The sequence below is a fragment of the Hemitrygon akajei genome, chromosome 24 (assembly GCF_048418815.1).
Source record: "Hemitrygon akajei chromosome 24, sHemAka1.3, whole genome shotgun sequence".
Lineage (NCBI taxonomy): Eukaryota > Metazoa > Chordata > Chondrichthyes > Myliobatiformes > Dasyatidae > Hemitrygon > Hemitrygon akajei.
In genome coordinates, this window is record NC_133147.1 from 52,042,907 (window position 1) to 52,055,956 (window position 13,050).

Consider the following 13,050-nt stretch of genomic DNA (forward strand, 5'->3'; position numbering starts at 1 on the left):
AACAGAGCTTTCCATCCCTCAGTTCCTTCTGCGCCTCCCTCTCAGTCCTCGGGGGAATTCATTCCGCTCAGCAGCTCTGGGTGAGTAAACATCTCTTCAGCTTTATCTTTTGGGCGCCGATCAGTCTGAAACTGAATCCTCGCCCTGCGAACGCCTCCAGCCGGGGGAAGCATGAGGCCAAGATCGAACCCGGCCAGACCCGCGGGGGATTCGGTCTGCACCCTCCGCTGCAAGCGCTCCGCTCGTCCGGCGGGAAGGCCAGACCGATAGCCACCCCCACCCTCCCCTCCGTGAAGAGAATTCCCCACACATCCACTCATTCCTGTCCCCCCCGTACAAAGTGCAACGGGAGCTGGGGATGGGGGAGGGAAGGAAGGTTGGTGGGGGGTGGGTGTCGCACCCTGGGTAATTTCCCATGGGATAGGATCCTACCGTGCACGGGGAGGTCCGGCGAGCGGCGGTGGAGGTGGCTCTGTGCTGGGAAGCAGGAGCCGGAGACGGTCACATCACCTGTGGCAGGCAGGGAGGGTTGGCTCAGGTTTCAGCTCGAGCCATCCATTATTGATCGAGGCGGCTGTGAGCAGATCCACTGTCTGTGACCGGCCTGTGGACTCCCTCGATCCGGACAGCAGCCAACACCGGCACACGGAGAGCGGCTGTGCTTGCGTGCGTGTGCATTTGTACACGTTTTGCATATTTACGTGTGTGTTTGGGCACATAGTGCATATTTAAGTGTGCTTGTTATATATTTCAGAATGCATTTGTGTAAGAAAGCATGCGTGAGCGTGCATCAAAACATGTCTGAATGGTTATACGTTTCAACGAAGCAGTAATACATTAACGTGCTTCACTATAAAACAATTTATTATCTTTAAATAGAAATGAGAGAACATGAAATGAGCAAAAATGAAATTGGACCCCTGTCCTTGGGGAAGGGTGGGGGGGTCAATCCTCTTCCTGGGAATGTAGCAGCTCGTTGTGGAGAGAGGTGGGGAGCCCAAGGGAGTGTCAGAGCCAGCAACCGACCCAGGGCTCTGGGGAGAGTCGGGGTGGGTGGGAGGGCTGTGGCCCTGGCGGACATTCAGTGAGTGTTACCGTTACGGTCCCTGCACCATCTGGGTTGGAGGACATGGGAGGCGAAGAAGGGAGCCGACTCAGGAAAGTGAGAGAGAAGGAGGGAGGAGGGGAATGTGAACGGGGGGGGGTCAGGGAAGGGTGAGGGATGGCAGGGTCGAGGGAGGGGAGGGTGGGGGATGAGGGAGGGGAGTTGAGTGGGTGGAGCGGGCCAGACGAGGGGGTTGGGAGCCATATGAGATAAAGGTGGTGGAGGAGGAAGGGGAACTGAGGGATCTGCCCCAGGAAGGGGGGGGGGGGAACGAAGAGAACGAGGGAGGGCAAGGGGTTCATTCCTCGAGGGTGGGAGCAGGTGGGGAGAGACGGCCCTGGAATGAGCTCCTATGGAACCCGAGCCACAGACCCTCCACCCGCCACTTCCGGGGGTGGGGAGTGGGGGGGGGGGGTGTGCCTGGTGTCCGCCTCACACCAGCTTGTGGGGGATACAGCCCTCGATCTCGACGGCCTCCGGCCAGCCCTCGTACTTGTTAGTGCTCTTGTCGTTCTTCACGTGCTGCGGGAGAGAAAACCGGGGTCCGGGTCACCAGACGTTCTCACTGGAGGGGGAGGGGTCTTTTACTTAGACGGAGACGCAGCGCGGAACCAGCGGCTCGAGTCACACTGTCCCGAGATGAGCCGAGCCTAACCTCAGGGCAATTTACAATGAACAATTAACCTACTGCCCGGTACGGCCTTGGACTGCAGGAGCAAACCAGAGGAAACACAAGCAGTCTACGGGGAGGACGTACTAACTTCCGACTCAGTTCCTGTAAGAGCTGAGATGTAATAGCGTCCGTGAAAGGGGCTGGGAGAGGCCACGTGGCCCCTGGAATATCGAACAGTCCCCTTCAGCCCGCCACATCTGTGCCAAACAGCGTGTCGAAGTGAACTACACTCAGACACACTTTACTAGGTGCACCTGCTCGCTAATGCAAATATCCAACCAGCTGAGTGTGGCAACAACTCAGTGCATAAAAGCACGCAGATGCAGTCAAGAGCTTCAGACCAAACATCAGAATGGGGGAAGAAATGTGACTTTGACCGTGGAATGATTGTCGGTGCCAGATGGGGTGGTTTGAGTATCTCAGAAACTGCTGATCTCCCGGGATTTTCATCCACAACACTCTCTAGAGTTTACAGAGAATGGTGCAAAATAAAACCACCAGTGAGCGGCAATTCTGTGGGTGAAAATGCCTTGTTAATGAGAGAGGTCAGAGGAGAATGGCCAGGCTGGGCAACCTTCAAGTTGTCGGGCTACAGCAGCAGAAGATCACAAACGTACCCTCAGTTGCTACCTAGTTGAGACCTGGTAAAGCAACCAGGGAGTGTACACACTTCCACAAACAGTAGAGATCCCTGTGGAACACCTCTCCGGCCAGAACACACCCTTTCCACCGCAACTCTTTAGAAACATAGAAAACCTGCAGCACAATACATGCCCTTCGGCCCACAAAGCTGTGCCAAACATGTCCTTACCTTAGAAATTACCTCGGGTGACCCATAGCCCTCTATTTTCCTAAGCTCCATGTAGCCAGCCAGGAGTCTCTTAAAAGACCCCATCGTTTCACCTCCACCACCGCCAGCCAATTCCATGCACTCACCACTCTCTGCGTAAAAATCTTACCCCTGACATCTCCTCAGTACCTACCTCCAAGCACCTTAAAACTATGCCCTCTCGTGCTAGCCATTTCAGCCCTGGGAAAAAGCCTCTGACTAGCCACACGATCAATGCCTCTCATCATCTTATACACCTCTATCAGGTCAACTCTCATCCTCCGTCACGCCAAGGAAAAAAGGTCAAATTCACTCAACCTATTCCCATAAGGCATGCTCCCCAATCCAGGCAACATCCTTGTAAATCTCCTCTGCACCCTTTCTATGGTTTCCACATCCTTCCTGCAGTGAGGCGACCAGAACTGAGCACAGTACTCAAGTGGGGTCCGACCAGGGTCCTATATAGCTGTAACATTACCTCTCAGCTCTTGAACTCAATCCCACGGTTGATGAAGGCCAATATACCGTATGCTTTCTTAGCCACAGAGTCAACCTGCGCAGCAGCTTTAAGTGTCCTATGGACTCGGACCCCAAGATCCCTCTGATCCTCCACACTGCCAAGAGTCTTACCATTAATACTATATTCTGCCATCATATTTGACCTACCAAAATGAACCTCCTCACACTTATCTGGGCTGAACTCCATCTGCCATTTGCCAGCCCAGTTTTGAACCCTTTGTCGATGCGCAGGCCAACTCTGAAGCCCCACTGCAGGGTCAATGTAGATCTAGTTGACTATCTTTGTGAAGTTCTCGTAGGCAATGTCCACTACCCGTCCTCATCAATCACCTTGGTCACCGCATCAAAACACTCTCAAGGCCTAATAATGTAACATTATTACAGCCCCAGTGATCCAGGTTCAATTCCCACCGCTCTCTGTAACAAATTTGTACAATATGTTCTCCCCATGACCGTGTGGGTTTCCTCTGGGTGCTCCAGTTTCCTCCCACAATCCAAAGATGTTAATAAATTAAATGTAATTAATGATATTAATCACAATAATTAACAATATTAAGTGCTATTCATCAATTAGCATTAATTATTGTTGTTAAATTACCACCTTGCTGATTAGCATCAATTAAGAATATTCATTCATTAAAGTGATCTTGCCACTAAACATGCCTTTACCTCTTCCTCTCAATCTGCTTTCCACAGGGATCTCTGTGATTTCTTTGTCTACTCGTCCCTCCCAGCACTTTTCCCTGGAACTGCCCATTCACCTCCTCCCTCGCGTCCATTCAGGGCCCTAAACAGACCTCCCAGGTGAGGCAACACTGCATCTGTGAATCTGCTGAGGTCGTCTATTGTGTCCCAATGCGGCCTCCTCTACATTAGTGAGACCCGTGGTAAACTGGGGAACTGCTTCATCAAGCACCTCCACTCCACCCGCCAAAAGCAGGACATTCCAGTGGCCAAACATTTTAATTCCCGTTCCGACATGCCGGTCCGTGGCCTCCTTTTGTGCCAAGATGGGGCCGCCCTCAGGGTGGAGGAGCAACACCTTATATTCCATCTGGGTAGCCTCCAACCTGACGGCATGAATATTGTTTCTCCTTCCAGTAAAAACAATTGCCCTCCCCTTTTATTCTATTCCCTACTCTAGCCTTGCTTCATCCTACCTGCCTTATCACTTTCCCCCTTCCTTTCCTTTCTGCCACGGTCCACTCTCCTCTCCTATCAGATTCCTTCCTCTCCAGCCCGTTACCTCTCCCACCCACCTGGCTTCAGCTATCACCTTCTAGCTTGTCCTCCTTCCTCTCCCCCCACCTTTGTATTGTGGCATCTTCCCCGTTATGAGTGATGAACAGACCTGATGGTCAATGGGGTGCAGAGTTAACCATTCCCAACCAACCCCCCCCCCCCCGAGAACTACGAACTATTGCTGTTGTTATGCTGCTCATGTGAGAGAGAGAGATAAAGCCCAGGCAAGAACATTTGCTGCAGATAAGAGGGAGAGAGACTGTTGATTTACTGTATTTTGACTCATCCTGGATTATTTACCTTCCACTACAAGGACTTTACTTTGCTCGTTAACATTCCTCAGGAGACAGCAGGAGTGGCCTGATTTGATGGACACAGTCATTTAGAGTTGATGGATGGCTGAGACCCCGTGAGTGGGGATAAAAGACAGGTCTGGAGAGATACCCTTCAGACACACCAGTGGGCACTGACTGAGTGTTGTGAACCCACAGAAAGGTGGGGGCTTCGGGGACCGGATCAGGAGATCGGTCAGAAAAGCTCACAGTGTTACAGCAGGAAAGGTGGGGACTTGTGTGTGTGTCCACTCATGCCAGAGTGACGAGTCCACCACAGAAGAACGGTCTAGCTGAAGACCAGAGGGGTCATAACTGAATGGCCACAATGACACGACGGATTAAGAAAACCACAAAAAGGTTTGCCTGCTGCAGCAGTTGCTGTTACATCTCGCTCGCTCTCTCTCTCTGTCCAACGATTTCAATACAACCATAACTACTTCAGCATTTATGAACTGAACTCTATACTTTCCTATGACTATTCATTTACCCCTAGATATCGATAGAGCTTGTTTATTATTGATTATTATTATTCCTACATTTTTAGGTTTATTACTGCTAACTTGTTTTATATGTATATTTGCATTTTTGATATTGTATTGTGTAGTTTACTAATAAACACCTTTAGTTTGGTACCACCAGACTCCAATGGATTCTTCTTTCTCTGCTGGTCAGACACCCAGTTACGGGGTACGTAACAATTGTGCCTTGTCTCCGGGATTTGATTACCAATTGGGGGGCCAGTGAATCGGGAAAGTCCCTTATCTGATCTGGTTGTGTGGATAACCAGACGGGAAACCAGCAAAGATGGAAATTCACAAATTTTTAAAAGCCCCGACTTCGGGGGCATTGGAGGATGCCAGGAAGGCGGAATTGGTGAGTGTTGCAAAACGATTAAATCTCTCGGCGGTGAAATCATCGATGAGCAAGGTGGATATACAGAGAGCAATAGCTGTGCATTATGTATCCGAGGGTGTGTTCACGTCGGATGTATTCGACCTGTTCCCTGAGAGGAAACCAGTTGAGGGTGAGGTTCAGTTACAGATAGAAAGACTAAGATTGGCTGCGGAGGAGGAGGAAAGAGAGCATGAGCTCCAGATACTCCGGATAAAGGAGATAGAAGCTACAAGGCAGAGAGAAGCTGATAAGCAGAGGGAGGAAAGGGAGAAAGTGAGGCAGTTTGAGCTGGAAATGGAGAGGTTAAAGGCATCGCAGGGAAGAGACCGGGTTGCAAACCCAAATGAGGGGTTCAAGATTGGTCAGGAGATCCAGTTGGTACCTCCATTCGAGGAGACGGATATCGATAAGTTCTTCCTCCATTTTGAGAAAGTGGCTGTGAATCAGTACTGGCCTAAGGGGAAATGGGTTGTTCTGTTGCAGAGCGTACTTAGGGGGAAGGCTCAGCAAGTGTATTCGGCATTGTCCATGGAGAGGTCTAGGAATTATGAGGAAGTAAAAAGGGCTATACTGAGGAATTACGAGTTGGTGCCAGAGGCATACCGGCAGACGTTCCGGAACTTGAGAAAGCCGTGGAACCACACGTATTTAGAGTTTGCCCGTGAGATGCAAATATATTGTGAGCGTTGGTGCGCCTCAAAAGGGGTCGTTGGAGATTATGATAAACTGTTACAGTTAATACTGATGGAGCAATTTAAAAGTTGTATCCCTGAGAGTATGAAGACATACTTGGATGAGAAGGAGACAGAGACTCTGTCTGCGACTGCCAAATTAGCAGACGAGTATGCCTTAACCCACAAAACAAAGTTTTCCCTAAATAAGAGCTACCAGAAAGGCAGTAGGGACGATAGAGAAAGCCCACCGGCTAAGGCAGAGAATAAGCCGGGAGCTAGTGGAAAAGGCAGGGAGGAGGAAAAACAGGCTGGCAGGAAGGTTCCTAGCTTTACCTGTTATAATTGTGGGAAAGCTGGTCATATAGCATCTAAGTGCTTTGCTCCGAAGAAGGAGACGGAAAAGGGAAAACGGCAGTCCCTACTGGTTGCATTGAGTCGGTCAGCAGATCGATGAGGAAGGCAAAGGTAGATAGAGCCCAAGAGGGGCGTGAGAAGTTTATCTCGGAAGGGACAGGGTCTGTGAAGGAAGGAGAAACCCCAGTTCCAGTGCGGATCTGGAGAGATACTGGGGCTGGACAGTCATTGATTTTAAGGACGATGTTAGACTTCGGTCCTGAGACTGAGACTGGGGAGGTATCGGAAAAGGGACCGAGGCCGTACCTTTGCACAGGATGTTTCTGAAATGTGACCTGGTATCTGGACCAGTCGAAATAGGGGTGCGGTCGAAACTACCGATGGACAGCGTGGACGTCCTGCTTGGTAACGATCTGGCAGGTGGTGACGTGTATCCAGCAGTGAAATTAACAAGCAAGCCTGCAAGTGCTGAGGACACGCCCATAGATTCCAAGATTTATCCCGCATGCGCAATCACTCGCAGCATGTCTAGAAAGGTGGCTGAGAAAGGAGTCAGTTTAAATGAGTCCAGGGTTGATTTAGCGGAGACATTTTTGCCGACCTTGTATGAAAAGGGGTTAGAGGATGGTAAAACGGAGAATAGTGGAGCTAAGGAAAGTAAGGGAGACGAAGCAGATTTTGTGTTAGCAAGGAACGAAATTTTGAACCTGACTCATAAGATACCCTAGGTGGACACTTAGGAGTGAGGAAGGAGGTTATGGAGGCACAGAGTAAAGATGAGAAACAGATGAGGCAGTTAGAAGGTCCTGGGCTGGACACGGATGATCTATCTTGTTTGACAGAGCTGTTTTCAGTTGAAGAATTTAAGAGTGTTCCCGATGATATAAGGGCAGTCCTAGATGAAAAGGTTGCCGCTACCTTGAGGGAGTCTGCTGGGTTAGCAGACGAGGTTGTTTTAACCCGCAAGGTTGAGTTTTACTCCGAAGGGGAGTTGCCCAGAGAGTAACTGCGAGGATCAGGGGAACTTAGAATTTGAAAAGGGGACTGGTATTGAAAGCCTAGGAGGGGCAGATGTCCCGTTTGCTTGTGTTCAGGATGTGAAGGATGTGGAATCACAGGGTACTGAACCTAGTGTTGAAGCTCAGGAAAAGTCTGAGGTATCTGATTTAGTTGAAAAGGAATGCAATCCTTTTGGGTCAGATAGACTTGGTTCAGTGAAGAAAGGGTTAACCGTGGCACCCGGGAGAAAGTGAGAATTCTCAGTCACTTGTGTTAAAAGTTAGTGAGGAGATGAAAGCTGGTGATGTGGATGTTATTGAAGGGAAAGGGAGAAGTATTGTTCCTAAACTTTTGAATAAAGAAAATTTGTAGTCGGGTTTGGTGTCAGAACTGCTGACAAAAGTGAAGGGACCGTTAACTGAACAATGACTTGTCACAAGGTGCCTGTGAGTCAATTACAGTTTGTTTTGGAATTTAAGGATAAACAACTTGGTGACGTTGTTCAAGGATGTGATTTGGAGAGACAGAACTTAAAGTGTTATTTTGACCGAGAGGGATCACCTGCAGATGTGATCGATGGAGAAACTAACAGAATTAAAGATCCTGAAGATAAAAATTAATGAGTGGTTAAAGAATGTGAATAATAAAGACAACATCATGGAAGATTGAATGTTAAGTTAAAAGTAAAATAGAGATTAGTATTTGCACAAATTTCTGTAATGTACTACATTATGATCACACATGTATTGGTTCACGCTTTGTAATATACACCTAAGCTAGAACACAATCCCTGGGTATTTTTGGCTAACATGAAAAATAAAAATAGGAGGTTATTAAGTTGGAGTCTGTTGTTACAGGAATTCAATATTAAAATACAAAATGTAAAGGGGAGTAATTGCTGATTGTTTATCCAGATGTTAATTTGAAAGTGTACTTGTATTATTCTTGTAGTTAAGACCACTTCTGTATTTTGTTAAATTCTGTAATTCAGTAATGTTCTTTATTAGTTAATTTTCACCCTGGTGAAAATTTCCAGAAGGATGGGGGTGTTATGAGTGATGAACAGACCTGATGGTCAATGGGGTGCAGAGTTAACCATTCCCAACCCCCCCTCCTGAGAACTACGAACTATTGCTGTTGTTATGCTGCTCATGAGAGAGAGATAAAACACAGGCAAGAACATTGCTACAGATAAGAGGGGGAGAGAGACTGTTGATTTACTGTATTATGACTCTTCCTGGATTATTTACCTTCCACTACAAGGACTGTACTTTGCTCGTTAACATTCCTCAGGAGACAGCAGGAGTGGCCTGATTTGATGGACACAGTCATTCAGAGTTAATGGATAGCTGAGACCCCTTGAGTGGGGATAAAAGACAGGTCTGGAGAGACACCCTTCAGACACACCAGTGGACACTGACTGAGTGTTAGGAACCCACAGAAAGGTGGGGGCTTAGGAGACCGAACCAGGAGATCGGTCAGTAAAGCTCACAGTGTTACAGCAGGAAAGGTGGGGACGTGTGTGTGTCCACTCATGCCAGAGTGATGAGTCCACCACAGAAGAACGGTCTGGCTGAAGACCAGAGGGGTCATAACTGAATGACCACAATGATACGACGGATTAAGAAAGCCACAAAAAGGTTTGCCTGCTGCAGCAGTTGCTGTTACATCTCGCTCGCTCTCGCCCTCTCTCTCTCCAATGATTTCAATACAACCATAACTACTTCAGCATTTATAAACTGAACTCTATACTTTCCTATGACTATTCATTTACCCCTAGATATCGATAGAGCTTGTTTATTATTGATTATTATTATTCCTACACTTTTAGGTTTATTACTGCTAACTTGTTTTATATGTATATTTGCATTCTTGATATTGTATTGTGTAGTTTACTAATAAACACCTTTAGTTTGGTACCACCAGACTCCAACGGATTCTTCTTTCTCTGCTGGTCAGAACACCCCAGTTACGGGGTACGTAACACCCCTTCCTTTCCAGTCCCAAATAAATATTTTGGCCCAAAACATTGACCATTTATTCATTTTATAGAAACAAAGATATCTACAGCATATTACAGGCCTTTCAATATAGTACCGGCCATGTAATCTACTCTAGAAACTGCTTAGAATTGCCCTGCTACATAGCCCTCTATTTTACTCAGCTCCATCTGCCTAGTGCCTCTTAAAAGACCCTAATGAATCCACCTCTACCACCACTGCACGCAGTGTAATTCCACGCACCCACCACCCTCTGTGTGAGAATATTTACCCTGACATCCCCTCAAAACCTACTTCCATGCGCCTCAAAGCCATGCCCCCTTGTGTTAGCCCATCTCAGCCCCGAAAAAGCCTCTGGGTATCCACACGATCAATGCCTCTCATCACCTTATGCACCTCCGCCCCGCCATAGATGCTGCCCGACCAGCAGAGATCCTCCAGCATCTTGTCTGCATGGCTTTATATTCCTTGACTGTATTGTTAGTTAATCATATTAAATGATTAATATTGGTTAATTATCAAAAAATAGGCATCCGTTAGTCTTGAGAGACCATGGATTTGTGCCTTGGAAGGTTTCCAGGGTGCAGAACTGGGCAGGGTTGTATGGGAAACCGGCAGTTACCCAAGCAGCAAGTCTCCCCTCTCCACGCCACCGATGTTGTCCAAGGGAAGGCAAGGGCCGATACAGCCTGGCACCGGTGTTGTCGCAGAGCAATGTGTGGTTAATGCCTTGCTCGAGGACACAACACGCTGCCTTAGCTGAGGCTCGAACTAGCGTCCTTCAGATCACTAGACCAGCGCCTTAACCACTTGGCCACGCGGTTAATTATGGCGGTAACAAGATTACAGGGCCAGCGATCCGGGATCAATTCCCGCCACAGTCTGTACATTTTCCCCACAACCGCACGATTTCCTCCGGAGCTCTGGTATCCTCCCACGGCGGGCAGCGGAAGCCCGGCCCCACCCCCAGCACAGACGCCCCCGTTTCACTGTGCGCTCCTCCACACTGGAGAGCACCAATCCTGAACACACCTAGCACAGCTCAGATGTGGACTTGCCTCGAGTGACTACCGTCTCAGAACATTCAATTCCCTGGGGGCAGAAGCAGTGCAGTGGGGCAGGGGAGGACTCTGGGGGAAACGGGAGGGGGCGGGCGGTTCACGGACCTGCTCGAAGGGACTCTTGTTATCGATGCCTTTGGCCCCGACGAACACCCAGCTGTCGCGGAAGCCCAGCGTGTGAATTGCCTTGCTGCCCAGCTCGCTGAATATCCGCTTTGCCTCGTCGTTCATCCTGCGGGCAGATAACGCAACGCACAAACTTGGCCAAGTCACCAACAACGGCAGAGTGGGGGCGCGGGGCCGAGAAACGGAGGGGAAACTCACTTTGTGGCTGGGTCGTCGTAGGAAGCCACGAACACCAGTGTCCCCTCATAGATCGGCCGCAGGAACTTCAACAGCTCCGTAATTCCCGTATCTGGAATCAGAGTGCAGTAGGGACAGAGAACACGTATATCTCCAAACTCACACTATCCGCAATCTCAATGGGACCCACCACCCTTCCTATTCACTTTCACGGGACCCCACCCCTTCCCATTCACTCTCACGGGACCCCACCCCTTCCCATTCACTCTCACGGGACCCCACGCCTCCCATTCACCTCTCACGGGACCCCACCCCTTCCCATTCACTCTCACGGGACCCCACCCCTTCCCATTCACTCTCACGGGACCCCACCCCTTCCCATTCACTCTCACGGGACCCCACGCCTTCCCATTCACTCTCACGGGACCCCACCCCTTCCTATTCACTCTCACGGGACCCCAACCCTTCCTATTCACTCTCACGGGACCCCAACCCTTCCCATTCACTCTCACGGGACCCCACCCCTTCCCATTCATTCTCACTGTCCACACTCTCAATGGGACCCCACCCCTTCCTATTCACTCTCACGGACCCCATGCCTTCCTATTCACTCTCACCGGGACCCCACCCCTTCCCATTCACTCTCACGGGACGCCACCCCTTCCTATTCACTCTCATGGGACGCCACCCCTTCATATTCACCCCCACTCTCAATGGAACCCCACCCCTTCCATTCACTCTCACGGGACCCCACCCCCTTCCCATTCACTCTCACGGGACCCCACCCCTTCCTATTCACCCCCACTCTCAATGGAACCCCATCCCTTCCCATTCATTCTCACTGTCCACACCCCCATGGGACCCATCCCCTTCCCATTCACTCCCACCGTCCGCACTCCCACGGGCCCCCACCCCCTCCCATTCAGTCTCCCCTGCATCGGGCCTCACCTCCAGCCCCACATGTCGAAGAATTTGGCATCCATCAGCTCTCCCGTCACTCCTGGAAAAAATTTTTTCAGACCATTAGCCCTGCTGTTACAGCGAAGCGATCGCGCTGTGTGGTGGGCCCGGAATTGAGACCAGTAGACGCAGCAGAAGTAGGCCATTCAGCCCATCAAGTCTGTTCTGCCCCTATCAAACCCTTCTCCTGCCCTCTCCTCGTAACCTTTGACACCCCGACTAATCAAGAACCTGCCAACCTCCGCTTTAGATATACCAAGTGACTCGGCCTCCACAGCTGTCTGTGGCAACAAATTCCACAGATTCACTACTCTCTGGCTAAAGAAATCTCTGTTCTAAATGGATGTCCTTCTCTTCTGAGGCTGCGCCCTCCTGTCCTAGCCTCTCCTACCACAGGAAACGTCCTCACCACTTCCACTCTATTCAGTCCTTTTAATATTGGACACCCACCCCCAATTCCTCTAAACTCCAGTGAGTACAGGCTCAGAGCCAACAAACGCTAACCCTTTCATTCCCGGGATCACTCTCTGGACCCTCTCCAATGCCAGCACATCCTTTCATAGGTGCCAAGCCATAACTGCACACAATACTCCAAATGCCCGACGAAGGCTCCGTGTGGATTTATCTGGCTGGGTGGGTCGCAGATTGGAAGCCTTTCACTAAACTGGTGTGAGTGACAGTGACAAACCGATTACCAGATGGGAGGATGGCGCGTCTTACCATTCACGAGCGCGATGTTGAGTCCACGCCCGACGTTGTTCTTCACGCTGCTCATGAACCTGGAACCAAAAGTGACCCTCTCATCAACCAAGCTGGCGAGGCAGGGCGAGGGGTGACAGGGAGGGGTGAGACTGCTTTACGGGTGTGGACTTCAAAATGGCGACAACTTCCAGATGGCACCATTCTACCGACTCCGTTGAGGTCATCGTTCACAATAAGTTGTGTCTTTTTTTAAGTCATAGGGATGGTTTTGGGGACAGAGAGTGGAGTTAGGGGTCTGGTCACAGTTTTTGGGGACAGACAGCAGTGTTAGGAGACAGTTTATAGTTTTGGGGACAGAGAAGGGAGTTAGGGGGTCTGGTCACAGTTTTTGGGGACAGAC

At 49.7% G+C, this 13,050-nt stretch overlaps 1 protein-coding gene across 1 annotated transcript in view; it reads right to left on the minus strand.

The window, feature by feature from the left end:
* Nucleotides 1–13,050, minus strand: part of LOC140716067 (protein FAM3A-like) — a 28,194-nt gene that overhangs the window by 4,240 nt on the left and 10,904 nt on the right. Inside the window, exons 6-10 of the mRNA XM_073028754.1 lie at nucleotides 12,669–12,727; nucleotides 11,944–11,988; nucleotides 11,010–11,100; nucleotides 10,791–10,917; nucleotides 433–1,627 (exon numbers count right to left, since the gene is read on the minus strand). Coding sequence (XP_072884855.1) covers nucleotides 1,538–1,627; nucleotides 10,791–10,917; nucleotides 11,010–11,100; nucleotides 11,944–11,988; nucleotides 12,669–12,727 — 412 coding nt within the window. The 3' untranslated portion in view covers nucleotides 433–1,537. The remainder of the gene's footprint in view (nucleotides 1–432; nucleotides 1,628–10,790; nucleotides 10,918–11,009; nucleotides 11,101–11,943; nucleotides 11,989–12,668; nucleotides 12,728–13,050) is intronic.